The following is a 19,704-nucleotide window of genomic DNA, read 5'->3' as shown; positions in this document are numbered from 1 at the left end:
TTCTCATTATACCTACCATTATACTCAAGATTTTAAAATTTCTGTTTTATTATTTATAATATTATTGTGGGGCCCTCCTTAGCCGTGCGGTAAGACGCGCGGCTACAAAGCAAGACCATGCTGAGGGTGGCTGGGTTCGATTCCCGGTGCCGGTCTAGGCAATTTTCGGATTGGAAATTGTCTCGACTTCCCTAGGCATAAAAGTATCATCGTGTTAGCCTCATGATATACGAATGCAAAATGGTAACCAGGCTTAGAAACCTTGCAGTTAATAACTGTGGAAGTGCTTAATGAACACTAAGCTGCGAGGCGGCTCTGTCCCAGTTTGGGGATGTAATGCCAATAAGAAGAAGAAGAATATTATAATAAGAATAATAAATATTATAATATTATAAATATAGAAAATAATGTATTTTAAGTATTATTGTTCAAAACTACATTACGATTGGAAAGGCGTTCAAATTTCCAGGATTTTGACAAACGTAGATATTTTGGTAACACTCAAATGTGCCGAAATGAATTTGTAATGGTTATACTATAGGCAAATATATTAACCGCAAATTATAGTTTCTCGATGAACGGATACAAAGTTGAAACAGGGAGACAAACAATTTAGAAGTACATTGCTATTTATCATAATTATGTAATGTAATTATGTATGTTCGATTACAATCTGTATGCAACTCATCTACTCATCTATTGATTGTTTCATCCTAAAAAAGCAGTATGCAGTTACTGTTTATTTTTGTTCGTTCGTGTGACGCTCGTGTTATATGCACATCAGTTGGGCTAGTATAAATTTCAAAATTAAATACTTCGCACACGATTATCATGAAAAATCATTTGGAGTTTTCTGACGACTAGTTCATAATTGATAAAAAAATTTCAATATAAAACCTGAGCGTCTTGTGTTCTAATCTTATCATTTTGCGGAATAACAGCTTAAAAGATAAAAGAAAACATGTACGGTTAGAACGCGAATATAATTAGTAATAAAAATGATTGATATATGAGAAATCCTACGACCATACTTTTTTTTTTTTATTCCTTTATTTATTTGTTAGGCACTCTGTGTTACTTGACCGCTACTGTGCCGAGATCTACTGTGGTATTCTGCTCTACAGAATCCACACAGAATCTAGTTTTAGATTTCCATTACCATTATTGTTGCCGTTGCCAGTCCATCTCATCGTGAGTCCATTGTGTCCGTTTGTCCATGTCCTGTATTCAATGATCGTCGCATTGTTCGGTTGCCATTAATCCGGGTAACGTTGGAGGAATGCCTCCGAGAAGAACAAGTTGTCAGTCGTCATCAGGCAGCCGTGACGGTAAGGCGCGTACCCCAGAACGCCACCGTATGGGCTGCGGATCTGGCGACTGACGAGGGTTTGGTGGAGGGGCTGGGAATCGAACCCATGACCATTCGCTTGTAAGGTGAACGTGTAGCCAACTACGCTACGGGACCCCCCCTACCATACTTATTGAAACATATTTTTTGGAAACAAAATGTGTTGCCCAGGGAGCGTTGATAAAGAACACGTTTTGTTTTTGCTCCATAAATATTCCGGGCGTGTCCATTGTCCCGACCATAATAACACTTTACTTTCCTCTGGGATTCCTCCGGAATAATTGCGTTGCGTTGCGTTGCGTTGCGTTGTAACAGAGTATTTCGTAGATTGCATACTGATAGCTGTCATGTATTTTCTTTAACTTTCTTACCCCAACTGCTTATGGATTACTATTTGGGATTTAATAGCAACCCAATTGGGGGTCAAAAATGATAAAGCATGAAAGCTACCATTGCCGGCCACGCCCATCTTCTCTGTTACTAAGGAAGGGAAGGAAATGATGATATGACATCTACTTAACGAGAGGCCAGCGACTCACCGACGCCCTCATAGATGCCAAGGAGTTGGATGGTTGGTAGGGAATATAGTTTAGGAATATCATCATAAGCAAATGATATAATGCGTTTAAATAGACGTTGGGAGTGACCATGCTAAGAAATTTTTGTCACTCCATTGTTAATTGTCCTGGGATGGGGCGAAGCTATTAAACTTGCCCTGGCTACCCAAGTAGCACACATGTCCCACATAGATTACTGCAACGGATATGCGACTAGGTTTGGTCACTATCAAGTTGCTGCAACCATTTTAGTCTGACTTGTGTTGCTCGGGTAATTAGCCTAGGCTTAAGCGCCATTGTTCGCTCTCTGAAACGAGAAAGAATATAAAATATATTAATTTTCCCTTCCCCTTATGCGATCCCAATTGAAATTATGTACTCATATTAATATACGTTTTCAAATTGCGATTATACGTGGCGATGTTCCAGGTATATTCTGACAAATAATATACAGTTCTGAAGTCAAGACGCAGACTGTATGATGCACCTATACTGCCGTTATACACATAACTGTCCCATGTACATAGGAAATCCCAGCAAACATGGGACAACTATGCGTATAACGGTAGTATACCACTATTAATGGGAACAAAATGCCACATAAACCGAAAATCGTTGCCATGGTACATGTACATTTATAAAATTATTTTAAACGGCAGTGAACCATCTTGGAATTCAAAATAGGATTAAAAATTTTGCAAAAACATCCATGTTGTTCAATATTCTTTTCAATAAGCTGATTTTAGCGGGTAGAACTGCACATGTACCACTTTTCATAATTGTCATAAATATTTAAAATATAATATATTCAGCAGTTTTGTGAGCAAAGACCATAAATGGCCATTCAAATAAGTTTGATTGCTGGTCCTATTTTGATTTCACAATAAAAAATATGTCAGGAAAAATAATAAAGAAATAAAAAAAAAGATTATTTTAATAATCATTTGATGAATATAACGAGATAAGCACGATAGTTGATAAAACGGCGTAATACCTATATACATAAACATTCTAAAAAAATGTTAATTAGTGAAAAAAAAAATTGTTTCTAAAACTTGTTTTTGTATGGAATTGTTTGTTGATTGGTTGATATAAAGTCATACTAAATAAAATAAAATCCATTAAATAGAATTATAAAATTATTGTCTCCAACAGCCATCCGACCAAAGATTCAATATTGACAATCCGGAGATGATAAGTTAAATGTTCCGTCTGGTCCAGTATGCTTAGTTTAACGATAATGAATTCAATATATTGAAAATGAGATTAATATAATGAATACGATGAATGTAATATAGTTGATGTTTTTAAATAATGTTCAAATTAATACGGTGGAAAAACAGAATATAAAGAAAGTACTTAAAATATTGAAAATAATGTTGGATGTTCGAATGTAAGAAAAAAATCAATATTTAATTAAACCAAATTTAACCTTCGTTAAAGGTGGTTTATACTTATGTAGAATTACATTCCCCGCTTTATTAACCTATTTATAAACCATGGAGAATATGTACCTCGTGAGCTCTCTACAAATCTGCCGTGCAATACAGACAACCCGAAGACTAATATCTAATAAAAGAAAGAAATATTCACAATAAGATCTGCTTCAAACATAAAACAGTACGGGAAATTCTTCTTTCCCACATACCCGAATTAATAAGAAATCACGAAAATAAAGTAATCAAAAAAAATACACAAATTAAACCATCGAACCAACAGTTTTTTTGGTAAACTTCTACAATTTTTTTAGAAACAGATTTGTAGGTATGTGTTTTTGTGTAAAGAATGGCTATAATTATAACTACAGAAACTGATACAAACCTGATGGAGTCGTTAGTAAGATGCTACTTGTCGATCCTACTACCTCTTGCCTTACCTTTGACGGGGGCCTACCTAGCCTGTATGTTTATCTTAGAGATTACACTTTCCTCACTTTTGCGTTCCTTCTGGTGTCGTCTATCTTCTTCCTAGGTAAGTCTGATCGCCAGATTGGTACCCAAATAGGTCGATTTGCTTACGAACCCGTCCGTACAGTCTATGGCGGCTCCAGAGCTACTTGATAACTTCGTAATCCAAAGTTTCTCCTCAAAGCGCCTTTATACATTCGGAGGAAAATGTTACGCTACCGGCTTGTATCCTTGATATCAGTAACGCTTCATTCCCCAGTTTACACGTAACAATTATGTAAAAAAAAAATAGGAAATCCTGACAGCAGTTTATAACACGACGATCCGCGCGCACCTCCTCTGGGATTCCTCCGGAATAATCTCCACAAACTCTTTCGGAAATTTATTTACTCAGAAATGAACAACTCTAGGGCTAAAAGTTTATTCAATTGAGAAAGAATAAAAAATATTCAGGAATCAGGAATTCCACCGGTAATTCCTCCAAGTATGCTTCCGGAATTTCCTCCAGCAATATCTTCCAAATCTTTAGGACATAATTCTGAGAATCTTTTCAGTAATTTCCAAACGATTCTTTCAAATCAAATTAAGGAGGAAATCTCGGAGAACTTCCATGCAGTCATATGACTTATATCCGTAATCGAAGCACTTGAAGCAGGCCTGAGGTTGTTGGTTTGCGCTCACCGAGCATACCGACCAACCCACCTTCAGCCTTATCCAGTACCTTCTTGGCGTCAGCCACAGGTACCTGGAATGAGGCAACCTGCGTTCCAGCATAACCTTTCCGCAACCGAATCGCGGTATCCTGGATTTCAACGCCACATTGAGAGCCGAAAATAGTGGCCGATACGGAAACGAGTGACGAAACTAAAATGACCTAAAAATGTTTGAATGCTCTGTTTCCGTTTTCAGAGATTAAATAATGAAATAGTTTTTCAAAATTTAATCACATTAAAATTTTGAAAAACAATTCTATCAAAGTCCTACACACCTGTTACAAACTTATATAGACTGAATTAACGCTAAAATCTAAATTATCTCGTTTGGTGCCGTAATGACGGTTACCAAACGGTCGGTAATCCGTCGCTGATTCTACGATCTTGCCGTTCCTTTCCTTGCCATTTTTGCTCCTCGATAGTTCACCAGCCGGCCAGTATTCAGCCGCCACTTAGTCGCAATGATCAGTTGTCGCCGCACACCAGCCGAGATACCAAAAGCGCGGTTCCCAATATCGTAGCCGTAGTACTATTTAGGTAACATAGTAATACCTCATTCAAAACCACCTAACCAAAAGCACTCTTCTCCTGACAACGCCCTGGGACTCTGGAAAAAAGGGCTTCCATGCCTACCAAGAAAGCTGTCGTTACGCTTGTTGTAATCTAGCAGCTTTGGGTTAAGACGCCATCCCCTTTGATACGTAGAAGAATACCGGGGTGCAAAACTGTTTCAAGCTGTTAACAGTACTGCATAATAATTATTACTAAAACTAGAACTTATTTGTCTGCTTCTCTGAAGCCAGAAGCAATAAGATATATACGAAATTATACTTAATGATACTCGTCTCCAATCCGCCGCAAATAGCCGCAACACTCCTTGTCAGATAAACAAAAGATTTTCACATCACAATTCAAAATTTGTTGAAAACTTCAGATTAGAGAGAAAAATGAAGAGCAGAAAAAAAACTGTCATGTCTGTTCAAGGCCTACTTCCTTCCAACAACAAGGACAAGGATAAAAAAGCCGAAAATGCTTCAGATCACTAATTTAATCTAATAGTAACATAACTTAGCAAGTAATACAAAATTATTCGAGTGGTCCAAAATATGTTCAACAGGTGGTCCAAAATAAAAACAGGTGGTCCAAAATTAAATCTTACATATCTTCAGAATTTATGATAGTTTGGTACTTTCGGTGGAATTTACATCATTTTTACCTACAAATCACCACTTTTTAGTTGCATAGAGAAACGATCAAGCATTTTTACAAAATCCAACTTCGATTCGAAATATTGTTCGGCCATCTCCTAAAGTGGTCCAAAATACCTCCCTTACCCTATCTGTTACCAAAACTTAGACGGTATAAATTTGCATTGAGTTCCAATATCCCTAGCTAAGAATAACTCAATGGAACTTTTCCATACAATTTAAACTAATATCCTATCCTTTTTTGGCAAAATAAATTCCATTTATTGATAGCTTTCAACTTGCTCTGAACTAATTACAGAACAATTCCAATTAGATTTGCGAATCACCTTCCACACTCAGACAGGACGCTATAGCGTTGCCGGTGCCGTTTTTTACCCGTTGATGACAACATACGCTTGAACATTTATATACATCTCTACGAGAAACATCGATCAGAACACATTCACGTGCAACTGTACGCATAAATTATCAGCTATATCTTATAGAAACTGGACACACACTGTGCATGTTTGTTTTCATGTTTTATGCTTCATTTTTTACGTTAACCGAAACGCAAGTAAACTAAACAAGTAAAACTAAAAAATAGATTTTTTTAATTTTTACTCGTCATTAAATGAGAAATAAACTCACAAAAGTAAATATAAGTAAATCTAAAATAAAATTAAATCGTCTTTCAAGTCAAACCGCTCGTTCTGTGCTTTACAGGCCACTTTTTACCAACTTGACGACATCCCTTTTGACAGGTAGCACCGAATTCCAACAAGCCTAACGAATATTAACACGTGCGAGGCGAGGGCACGCTCATACTTATGCAGTTATAATGGCTCACGATTGGGCTGTTCGGTGTTTGTGAGCCGGCTGCTACTGGACAAGCTGAATGCATTTACGCTCATTTGCGTTGCATTGAGTAGAGTACGCATCTTCAATAGAGTCATCTACCGGATGAATTAATATGAGTTCGGTGCTGCTGACTTCAAAATCATTGGAATTTTGTTTAACAAATAACATTGCATGTTTATACTGTATTGTCACATTGTTTCACTGTCTCTCCCAGTCTTCTGGTTCAGCCGACCACTAGTTTTCAAAATGCTAATAAAGATGGCAAAATGGGCATTTCTACTTTGTATCGCTGTCTAATTTTGTTTCCATAATTGCCTATTTCCTATTCAAACAATCTATCAGCCTATACCTACCCATAGAATATGAAATTCACGGATGATGATACTATGCTGCTGTGCTCGCTGTGACCGTCTACTAAACTCTACATATGATGATGACGATCGGTGACGTCGATGGATGGTGCCGAAAAACTCATAGCCAGTCAACAGGTTGAGAGGGCAGTCGGATGAAGGAAAAATCAGTCTACATTCAACTGCCGAGGTTGTGGGTTGCGGCTGAAAGAGTTGTGCGAGAAATTTGCAAACATTTGCTGATTGTTAAGTGTGAATCAAACGCGTTAGATTAGTTGATAGCATTCTTAGTATACTTAAGCGTACAAAGTTCTAGGATATAAAGTAACGGACGATTCAAAATTATGGTGCTAAAAATTCAGATCTCGTGCTTGGTAGTGGTGGCTTTGTCGCTGATATTGGAGGGTAAGTAAATATGTTGTAATAATATTAATATAAGATCTTGAGTTTTTGATAGTTTTGTGAATTATCTTTGAGCGGAAATCATAAAACTATATGCATACAGTTCAACAAGCAATGTGAATCACGTTAGTATTTATATGCGGTTTATTTGAATGAAACATGTGTTGCAAGCGGTTATTAATATGTATCGCAGATCTATATTTTATGCAAAGGGAAGCGATGCATAGTTTACTTTGGGAATCTTCTCCGCGCATTTAATCAAGCGTACGGCTTGCAAATCCGGTAGAATAACAAGCTCAAACTGGCACTCGATGCTTGTATGGCGCGGCGATAAGTAACACACTTTCGACTTTGCGCATTTTCACGAATGGCGGGATCTGTCTTCTTGGAGAAGCGAGGTTGAGGTGCACCGGCCATTGACTGTTGCGGCAGATCATGAATCCTGGCCCCAATGTATCAGAATACTGTCCACACTCTTCTGTCGTCTTCTTATTTTTTTTGCAAAACTTCACTGATTTTCACGCAACTAATGGCGTACCATTGAGAAAATTGTTTCATTGTAAGGTTTTAAATCGTTTAAAGATCAGTTTGTTTATTAGGATAGTAGAAGCATAAGTACTAGAACGCAAATGGCTAATGTTAATTACAATACCTATCTCGCATTTAGTACCGAATGGTGATGCTCGATTTGAATCGCGTTTGTCGGTTCGATTGGGACTTTCGGTTTCACTCTTCGCGGGTCTCATAAATAAACATCGTTTTTAGAAAATTCCAGTCTTCTGTGACTACTACGATCAAACAGGGTCAAACTTGGATCGAACTTCTGTTGAAACTTTGCAATGGCCATTTCGAGAAAAAAAAACAAACGCATCTTTCTTAGAAAATCCACGAAAGATTTTTTTTTTAAATCGATAATTATGGAAAAATTTCAGATTCAATATCTTAGCCAATAGATGAACTAATAAATTTGCTAACGAAAATGAGATTGATGTTATTTAACATCAACAACTACCAAAATTAATTTTGGTTCCCATAGTGGTGCTATGCATTGATTTCTTATGAGACTCGCCACTATTGGTAGAGTTGCACTACTGTCCACTATAGGTGCAAGAGAGTCAATTTTATTAAGGAAAATCATTGTTTTCGTTAGTTTTTCAAGCATTTTATTGACGGCAAATAAAATTAGGACGCCAACTATTGGTGCTACCTCCACTAAGGGTACGGCTACCCTATTTTTTCCATAGGCAATGACACAATTAGCACCTGATTTTTTTTTTTAAATTAACTGTCACAGCTATGCAGTATAATATTACTTTACGAAAAATCAGATGTACAGACATAATTTTATTCTTGGTTACTGTATATTGGATTAAAACTATCAAAATATATACGGAAAAACATGAAAGTTTTGCAAAAGAAAACTACTATGAAAAAAAATGGTATTTGACTGTTTTTATAATTATCGTAATCGAGTCATGTATTCATGTCACAACTGAACAGCGAAATGGGCAAAAGTTAAAATACCGTGAAGTACCCATTTTTTGCATAGAAAAATCGATCGCATAATCTTTCTTTTAATAATTAAATTTTAAAAGTTTTGTAAAAATATTGTAAAAAATGCATTCTAAGACTCGTAAATTTTTAATGTATAAATAATGTATGATAAATCAACGACTGCAAAGTATAATTGAATTCAATTTTCAAATTCAAACAGTCATTCAAAGAAAACGATTTGTTATTGCGAATGTAATCATCTCAGCTTCAACTTCGAGTTTGTTATTTCGCATATTCGAGCATTATTTGATTTTGCCAAGTACGGGTATTGCAATGCGCTTCCATTGACAAATCCACCCAGTCGAAATCTTTCCTTGCGAATCCAAACAGAACCGACCCAAACCAGCTCGCGGTTGCCTGCAGTAAAACTAGATCGATCCGATTACAACTCACCGACGTGACGTGAAAACCCTACAAGAACGATGGGAAGCGCGGCACGCTTTTTGTGAATAAACTGCTGTTTCTGTGCGAAACGTACCGTACCGGTCGTACCATAATAGCATTGATACGTCGCATGCGCGCAGACTTGATGACTACTGCCAACAATGCTGCAGACGAGTCGCGTGAAAGTACTCGGCGCCGTTGCACTCTAGTGAATGAACAGCAAGCTGCATAATTTGAACATTCGGCGCCATTTAATTCTATGATTTCGACTGATTTTCATAGTTTACCGTCCGACTATAATGGGGTTCGAATCGCGGTTTAGCGTCGGAGCTAAATCGGTACAGACGTGTACGACACGGATGACCAGACACGGTCAAACCAACCAGATGTAACCGGTGCTTAGCAGAAATTAGCCCCCAACGGTAATGACGCTGATCATGCGAACAAACAAATGTGTTCTATCTCGTGCGAACCAGTCTAAATAGCATTGGATTCTTGGTATTGCTGTTCAATCCGTGCGTATTTCAGTATGATGCGGTAAAACCTCCGCATGCTGTATCGTTTCTATCCACACTGGTAGATAAGCAAGTCGATGTTCCTTAGGCTTTTGGAGGTCAATTTGTAAACTGTTTGCAGTTTGCACGTATTCATTTTGATTTTGTCTTCGAATTTACCTACCTAATTTAAATTCGTTAAATAAAAATTTCACTCTACCGTCAACCAAAAACATCGCAAGCTATGCACATCCTTTATGCGTTTCTGGCACTTACTTTGTTCGCGTAACAGGGCAAAAACAAAAAGTAGGGCAGAATTTTGTTTGCAAATGGGTATCAATCACGATTGCAATGTTTATGCTTTAATTTAACTTCAGATAAACGCGCTTTCAAAGAATCCCTACTCGCACATTCGTCGGATCTAGCAGTTTCTTTTTTCGAGTAGTGTACGTGTAAAAAAAAAATTTGAGACACACTTTGCAATACATATGTGAGACGCTGCATCGAACGATTTACTCGCACGAAACCAATTGCATTCGAAGTGGAAATTTGTTTCGTTCTCCGATATTGATCTTTGGTAACATCGAAGAAAGTCGAGCTGAGCTGAGTCCGCGCCTATTTCCTATGTGACAAACACTTAGTGTTGATTAGAAGACGACTCCAACACCTGGACACTACATCGTACATTTTCCGAGGAATATGATCGCATTTTTCGTTAAAAAAAAATCAACGACAACAACTATTGGGCCCAGATTCAAGGCTTGCCACTCAACTACCGTCATGCTTGTACATCAAAGTACCGATTACCAAGAAGGAGGATGTGAATATTTATCTCTTCAGAATTAGTCAATTCAATTTAAAGTCTATCAAAACGAATCGAAACGATCTATCCTATTTAACTTCAATCTTCATTCACTTTGCTTTGAAAGCTTAGTAAAATTTCTCACAAGTGAAAATATTATGACTGCTTTTGAATATCGACGGCATTTTCGAGATAATGCGTCGCAAGAAACCCGCACCAATTGATGTCACGGACTGTGTGCAATTATCACCAATTTGATTCATAAGTTGTTAAAAAATTTACATCTCGCTTATCGATGCTGTACTAATGAGACCACTCAGTGATATTCCTACTTTTCCTATTGCCGATGTCGGTCTGTCGTATTAGCACTTTTTATTTCAGGAGAGAAATAGCTTTTTGGCATGCGCAAAAGAATTGCGAGTTTTGGCCCCTCTCACCCATGATTCTAGCACATTACTAGCTAGATGGCGCTAAAAATGTGCTATGGAACCACAAAGGTAGACTTTGCACATGTTTATGACGCCCCTTTTCCACTTTGTACATTAGAGAAAACATTAAAGATTTAATATATAATACATTAGCAAATAAACATATGCAAAACCTTGATTGTTTTAAAGAAATACCTATACAAATCATAATTCTTCATACAGGGTGTCCGAAAATTATCCGTACACTGATAAAAATACAAACATCATATTTATGTGTGGCATACATAAATTTTAGCAAAGTGTTTTGCCATTGGCGTAAATAAGGAATTCTTCGAAGATTTAGTTCTGACTCCCACGACGATTTACTCCGGAATCCCTCGACGAATTGCTTAGGAATCATTCGACGATTTGCTTCGAAATCCTTCGATAATTTGCTTTGAAACCCCTCAACGATTTGCTTGAACACCCTTGGACGATTTGCTTCGGGATACCTCGACAGATTGCTTCGGAATCCTGCGACGATTTGCTTCTACATTCCTGGAACATTGCCTTCGAAATCCCTGGAACATTCACGTTGGAATTCTTGGAACATTTCTGACGGAATCTCTGGAACATTCCCGTCGGAATTCCTGGAATATTCCCGTCCGAACTCCTGTAGGATTCTATTCGAGAAGACTCTCATTGGAATCCCTGAAACGTTTCCCTCGGATTCTCTGGAACATTCCCATCTGAATCTCTGGAACACTTCCGTATCCCCCTGGATTCCTGAAACAATCCCGTCGGAATCCTTGGAGGATTCCCGTCAACATCCGGGGAGGATTTGGAATCCCTGGTGGATTGCCTTCATAATCCCCGTAGATTCCCTTTGGTATGCTTGGAGGATTCCCTTCGAAATCTCTGGAGATTCCCGTCGGAATCCCTGGAACATTCCCGAGTAGTTGGACCGTAATTATCACATTACCTCTAAGATGACTTAATGAGGTGGTAAAATGTTCGAGAATTTTTGAAAAGAAGCTTGAAATAGAGAAAATAGATGCAATGACCCTTTGCATCGCGGCTAGTTACGCCAATGGTGTTTCCCAAATTATGACTATATGGATTTGTGGAAACACACACAACCTGTATTTGACTCATAATCTTCAAGTGGATTTTACTATAGCGGAATGTTATAAATGCACACATAAATGGTATTTGTCAATTTTTTAATTTTTGCGATTAAAAATGTGTGGATTTTTATTGGTGTAGATCTGGGATAGATACACTGTAGAGATTTTGATAGTTTGCTTCTACATACAGACCAGAAAAGATAATATTTGACTGACTTAGTACCTCTGAACCTCTCTAATCAGCAGGCTTTCAACAGATGTACTTTCTGGCAATACTGGGTGTCAGTTCGTGGGCAAAAACGACTATTAGTCTTTGCGAATGCTTTTTTCCAGGTTTTTCGAACTCAACGGATTTGAATTGAATTCATCATTCGGTATGATCCATCTTAAAACCAAGAGCCAGAAAAATACCGAATATGACACTTAAAAAATTTGGAATCATGTCACAATCGTCTAAATTGTCTAAGAAGTATCATGTATCTGAATAAAAACGTGCAACCATCGTGATAATTTATGAGTTCCGAATTCGTTTTTGTACAGAGATCTGATTCATTGCGTTTGACATTTCGGAATCTCACCTTTACACAGAGCTCTAATCAGTCAGAGGGTTTAGCAGATCCACCAAATTCGTATCCGCTACTTTCCAAATTAATCAGCGCCGAGGAGCTTGGAGATTCATGTCGTTGGCTTCGAAACCAGCCTAAGATTGAGTTACGTTTTTATAATTTACTCCATTATCTCCATCCAAATGGTGCAAAAGATGGGTCATCTAAAAGCAAATTATATTCGTTCCATACTTTTCCGGCCATCACTCATAAGTATTAACAAGAATATCAAGAATAGAGCCCAATGTGGTAAATCTTACTCCGTAATGCACCACCAAAAAGGTGTCTACCCAGCATTACAGGCTCCGTTAATAACCTGGCTAATTGTTTCATCCCCCAGATCATTCATCCCCTCGGGACGGGTCGCCTGACACCTTGGGATTTGGGGTTAGGGAGGTCATATTATCAGCTCCAGTATTGTACCGAGCCTGGCGATATGACCGGATTTACACCGTTACGCACTACTTCAGCGTAACGGCACTACCCAGCGTAACGGGTTCCTTATTCAGTGCGCTACAGTTTGGAGACGGGAAAAAGAAATGTGTCAAGATGAACGTGAAACCCCGTGAACGTGAACGTGATGATTCGCTGATTTTCACAAAATTATTTAGTTATTTTGATTTGTTTGTTCGTATGCATTAAAATATTTCCTAGAAGGATATTTGTCGGAATGGGACACTGGACGGTGCACTTAAGAAAAACAACCATTCTTTAATATGTCCACTATAATACGCAAGGATCTTGATATAGTTTTTTAAGTTATTATTGATTTACTCTACTATATATCGGAACTTCATTTAAATATAGGGGATATTGATCTATATCAGACATTACCCAGCTCCCTGTTAATTAGCTAAGGCCGAGGCTAAGGCCTTATTTTATTATTCAAGTGATTTGCTAAAATTAGCACAATTCACTAAATTCTTTCGAACTTCAATTGATTTTTTTGTGCATTAAAAGAATTTCAATGTATAGGGGGTATTAGACAGAATGAGACACTGGACGATGCACTCTAAAAAAGAAAAAAAAACCTCTCTTTAATATGTCCACTAAGTAAGCAAGGATGCTAATATAATTTTCAGAGTTATTAATTGATTTGCTCTAGCTGATTTTAAAATTTCATTTAACTATAGGGGATATTTGGCAAAATCAGACATTATTCAACCATCTAGGAAAAGTCACATTTCATTGTCCAGATAATTCGCCGATTTTCACAAAGTTTTCATGAGCTTTCAATTTGTGTGTTCTGATAAATTGAATAAAACAGTTCAACGTATAAGGGATATTGGACAAAATTAGACACTAAAGGGACCATGCAAAAAAAGGAATAGCCTTTTGATATACCTACAATAGTCTTCAAGGATCTTAGTACATTTTCCTAAAATGAAAATTGATTTGATGTTATACTTTTGAAAATATTTTTAAATTATAGGGGGCATCAGACAAAAAGAGACACTAAACATATTCCCAGTGAATTGTCCGAGGATAACACTATTTGATCGTCCTGAATTCCGTAACTGACAGTAACTCATTTGATGATCTCCTCGAATCTTAAATGTGTATCATCTGAAGTATTTTATAGGGGGTATTAGACAAAATGAGACACTTATCCGTGTTCAAAAATATATGGGAGGCCTATTATGATATTTCCATAACACAAGTCAAGGTTTTCCCTGTCTTTTCGATTGATGTGAACGTATGCATTAGCAAAATCCTCTATTTGTAGGGGAAATTGGACAAAATAGGACACTTCCAGTATTCTAACGGCAAAGGGGTTGGCACCATCAGATTCTTTGGATTTTTGTGATTTTTTTAAGGTAATCTCCAGATATGTACATACTGTGGTTGAATTGCGTCCGTTTTTTGGCTCGAATTTGCACACTGTGCGACGGTGAGACAGTGTTGTTGAATGGGCCACCCGTTTGAAAAAGTTAGCGATCGACTGCGATTTTGGTACTAACTTGAACAATTTTATCAAGAATATGTTCGTCGTTGGATTGCGGCGCGGTCCTATTTTTGAGGAAGCAACAGTTTTGGTGATTTGGTAAAGTTAGCGATGAAAAAAGAATCGACCCTGGTCCAACGCGGATTGCTGAAAGTGCATCGGATCCATGCCGGAGCAGACCACAAGAAGAAAGACGTTGCCAAGTGTTTTGCTTGCGACCACGATTTTAGGAAGTGCCAGTACAAAAGCTACGTTTGCAAGATTTGTGATAAAAAAGGGCATTTAGCAAAGGTTTGCCCTTCAAAGGAGAAGAATTTGACGCCGGATAGGAAAGGAAAGAAACGATGTCCGAAAGTGAACCATTTCCGTTTGAACAAAGTGGATTTAATTCCACCCGTTCTTCTGCGAATCAGTGTCAACAAAAATGAAATTGAATTCGAAGTAGACACGGGAAGTCCGGTGAACGCCATATCCAAGAAGCTATACAAGAAGTTATTTTCAAACGCGAAGTTGAACACTGTGGAAGATGAATTTGTTATAACGGTTATAACGGCAGCAGTTTCCGGGCAATAGGAAAGTTTTATACTCAGATGAAATTCAAGAATCATGAATCTAAGGAAGAAATTTTTGTTTCGATGGTGACAGGCATCCTTTGCTCGGAAGACAGACCATGTCCGGTTGGGGATTGAAGATCGATGTTTGTGCGTTGACAGTTACTGAAGACCACACTACGAAGCTGAAGAAGATTTTAAGCAAGCATGAGTCAGTTTTTGCGGGAGCGCTGGGCTGTTTAAAGGATGTGAAGGTACATTTCATTTGCCGCTAAAAGATGAAGCAGTCCCAAAGTTTTGCAAGCCTAGAAAAGTACCATTAGCTTTCAAAGATTATTGAGCCTCCCAAATAAACGAAAGATTAAAAAAAAGCTTTTCCTGGGGAACTTCACTAGTACTTGTTCTGAAAAAGGATTCAAGGATCGCGTCACAGTCAATCCGTTCCTAAAAGACGATTATCATCCGTTACCTATCATCGATGAGATTTTCGCTGCAATACAAGGAGGTAACCACTTTTCCAAGTTGGATCTGAAGAATGCATATTATCAGCTGGAGTTCGATGAAGAGACGGAAATTCCTCTTGGTGGTCCAAAATAAGAGCCCCCGTAAGGGTGATCCAAAATACATCCTTTACCCTACGATCGGGAGCTGCCTGTGAAGCTATATTGCGATGCGTCCAACGCTGGAATCGGTGCTGTTATCACGCACGTTTTTCCAGATAAATTTGAGCGACCAATTTCGTTTGCTTCAAGAGTCTACAAGAAACATGAAGAAAACTATTCAACGATTGATCGTGAGGCTCTGGCCATATATTATGGGGTCAATAAGTTCTACAGTTTCCTTGCTGGTCGACACTTCATTCTCATGACCGACCACAAGCCGCTGCTCGGATTGTTCAGCGCGAAGGGTGTTCCGGAGACAGCAGCAAGAAGACTTCAACGCTGGGCCGTATTTCTGTCAAGTTTTGATTATGAAATACACCATGTAAAAGGCGTGGGCAATACTCCTGCAGATTTTCTTTCTCACTATCCTTTGAGGACTTTTGGAGATGACGGTGAGACAGATGACGATTTTGTTAAAGATACGGCAATTTTCTTGATTTTTTTTGGAACGGGAAATTCGTTCGTTGGTAGAGAGAAAGCAGTTAGTTATTGAAAGTCGCCGGGACAGGGTAATAAGCCATGTTGTGCAATATATGAAGGCTGGTTGGCCATTGAAAAATCTGGAAGAATAAATTAAGAAATATCATTCCAAGCGAGATGAATTTGAAATTGAAGAAGACGTTTTGGGGATATCGCATCGTTGTTCCAATCAAATTGAGGAAGAGTGTTTTGTTAGTACTGCATTCGGTCCATTTGGGCATCATAAAAATGAAAAGTCTCCGACAATGGTACGCCATTCGCTTCAAAGGAATTTCTGCTGTCAAGGCGGTATTGACGAAACTTTCCTCCGACCCAGAATACCAAACAAAGACAGTAGCATCGCGTTTGTGATGAAAACATTTTACCACAAATGAAAGCACTTTCAAGCTTATGTTCAAAAGATAGATGCGGATTAGATTCGATGCGCTAAAGAAAAGTCGTACCGGTAACAGACGTCAGGAGGATATGAATCTAGTTCAAAGTCGGAAAGTTTCAAGATTAACGAATTTGTGTACGCTAGAGATTATCGTGATCCAAAGAAACCAGCTTGGGTGCGAGCAACCATAGTGAAAAACTTGGGATCCGTATTATACGAGTGTAATGCTTTAGGACTAGGACTGATAAAAAGAAGAAGCCATCAATTACTAAAATATCCCTACGACGAGCGAACCGTTAAACTTACCGTTACTGAAAGAGAAAGTGGGGCTACAAACGAAGCAAGTGACGGCTCTGTATACGGAGATGATTTTGTTGAAGCAGTCGAAGAGCTACCCAGAACAGGTCAACGACAGGCGGATGGAACATACATGACCAGGTCGAATCGAATAGTGTGCCCGCCGCGCTACTTGGAGGGGCAGTAGTTGTGGTGTATTGAAGCACCACTGTAATTCAAGTTGTGCCATGTAAAAATTAGTTATTAAGAAACCGCTAAATAAACTAGAAGCAAATTAAATTAGTTCCTTATTCAGTATACTACACCTGTTATAATAACATGCAATGCATAATGGTTTTGGAGACTGATCAACTCCTTCTGGACCGAACGCCTTCAGAACTCCATACATTTTTTGGTTTTGGATCGTGCTTCAAGCTACAACCATAAATTAACCAAAGATTGAGGCCCAATAATCAAAGCTCAGAGTCCCTAATGATCGGTAGCGAAAAAATGTTCACTACATTAAACCGTACTTCAAGATGCAACCAAAAAATTAATTAAAGTTTTTGGTCCTCAATCATGGGTAGTGAAGAGATTTTTGAAAAAAAATTGGGACGTGGCTTTGCAATCCAAAACCAAAGTTTGTATGAAGTCCTGGAGACATTCACAGAAATGAAATATTTGGTTTAGTTCGATTTTCGAGGTGGCTTGGTGAATAACAGCGTTGACAATTTTATTTCATTGCCGACCTTTCGATCCGGGGATGGGATCTTCTACAGGGCTCGATAGCAATCAACTTCCAGTAGTATTTTCAAACTGGACAAAATTGTATGAAACTATTTTCAACGTCCACCGGTTTACCCATTCATTTCCATCTTTTGAGATTGAATTCATTTAAGAAAACGTAATTGAAGTTAGGTCAATTCTCATTATATAATAGTTTTATTGTCTTGTTAAGGGCATAACGCAATCAAATTAATTATTTTCTCCTTTTCTAGCGAACGCCCTCAAATGCTATCGCTGCAACAGCTTCGACAACGCCGACTGTCTGGGCGAGCCGGAGTTGAACGGCGGAAGAAAAAACTCGACCAAGCTGGGCCAGTTCCTGCGCGAGTGCGAACCGGACGAAAAGGGGCTGGGCCGGGAACCGTTCTGCAGGAAGATTACCATCACCAGTAAGTGGGGAAAGCGCTGTTGAAAGCCGAGAGGCGGAGCAGAAATCAATTAGGATGCCTAATTTACATGTTTTTCGCGTTTTTCAGTTCTGAAACCGGAACACTACCGGGTGATTCGGGATTGTGCCTACGAGCGGTCGGACAGTGCATGCTATAAAGCCGACAACGAGGACCACATGGAGACGGTGTGTCAGTGCTTCTCGGATCAGTGCAACGGGGTGAGCCGACTGAAGGTTGGAATGGGACTGGGGATTGCCGTTGTAGCCGCCTTCGTGCGATTAGTAGTGTACTAAAGCCGTTGAACGAATAGTTAATATATTATTGATACAATCGATTATAAAGTGTATTTTCAAGTGTACTTATACTGATTTTTTTTTTCTGGCAGTGTACGGATTTTGAGCGTTTGCGACTTATTAAATGTACTTTGTAAATTAATTTGTTTTATATTCAAAAGTATATCCGAATTATTATATAACACTAACACCATTATTAGACAGGAAAAGGGTTGTTTCGAACCGAGAATCGAACTCGTCATCTCCGGATTGTCAATTTTGCTAATTTTTCTATTGCAGTTCAAAAATGAATAACTAAAATTTAATTGTAATGGTAATATTGTTTTCAAATTTCCTACAACAGATTTGGTGATTGGTGATGGCGTTTTGGGGCCTCTTCCTCTAAACAAAAGCAACGCCAAAAGATAAGGCTTCGGTGGGAAAAAACGCAGTTCTCCATAGCTGGAACGGGACTTGCAAAAAGAAAAAAAAAATATTTATTTATTACCAGACTATGCCCGGAGTGGCTTGTGCTGCACATAAAAGTCTTCTCCATTCAGCACGCAACAATTTTCTTTCGAAAACTCCCAGTGCACGTTGGTCCGTTTTATCAAACCCCATCTGTGGAGCCGCCTATACGAATCAATTTTTTTCCAACTTGTATAAAAGTGCGATAGTTTTGTTTTCATGGCTTGCTTATGATTCGAAGAGATTTTTGCCTCTCTTTTATCGTTGATCGTTATCTATTGAGAGCGATTTCTGCAATCCCTGCGCCTGGTACTGCCCCACGAACTCTCTTGCAATTGGTGTTAGGAAAAAATAGTGCTGTCCAATGAGCAGCTCGAAGTAGCTCGAAGTTGTTCCCGTCCTGCTCGTTCTTTTTTGTCAACAAATGGGCATGAGCAGGACAGGGAGAAACTTCGAGCTACTTCAAGCTCTCATTGAACAGCACTAATATAACGTCCTCCTTTTCCAGGAAATTTATGTAACGAAGTGTCAGTTGCTAAAAAAAAAGTGGAAATGTGGACATTTTGATTCCTATTCAATGAATGAACAATCCTATGTGAACATGAGTACTCGTGAAAGGAAGATCTTTAGGTGTTTAGGCGGAAAAGGTAAATGTGGATGTGGATTAGAATGATATCAGATTGGATTTTGATTACATTGGATGTGGATTAGATTGGATTTGGATTAGATTAGACTTGGATTAGATTGGATTTGAATTAGATTTTGATTTAGATTAGATTTGACTTTGATTAGTTTGGTTGG

General features: G+C 38.3%; 1 protein-coding gene across 1 annotated transcript; it reads left to right on the top strand.

Moving 5' to 3' along the window:
• Positions 1-6,983: 6,983 nt before the first annotated feature.
• LOC134217190 (uncharacterized) lies at positions 6,984-18,598 on the top strand. The gene is made up of 3 exons (XM_062695973.1): positions 6,984-7,328; positions 17,987-18,163; positions 18,251-18,598. Exons 1-3 carry the CDS (start codon positions 7,268-7,270, stop codon positions 18,454-18,456), a joined length of 444 nt encoding a protein of 147 aa, XP_062551957.1. The 5' UTR covers positions 6,984-7,267; the 3' UTR covers positions 18,457-18,598.
• Positions 18,599-19,704: the final 1,106 nt, after the last annotated feature.

Source organism: Armigeres subalbatus, chromosome 2, assembly GCF_024139115.2.
Source record: "Armigeres subalbatus isolate Guangzhou_Male chromosome 2, GZ_Asu_2, whole genome shotgun sequence".
Taxonomy (NCBI): Eukaryota; Metazoa; Arthropoda; class Insecta; order Diptera; family Culicidae; genus Armigeres; species Armigeres subalbatus.
The sequence above is the reverse complement of the archived record's forward strand: the minus strand, read 5'-3'. Positions and strand labels throughout refer to the sequence as shown.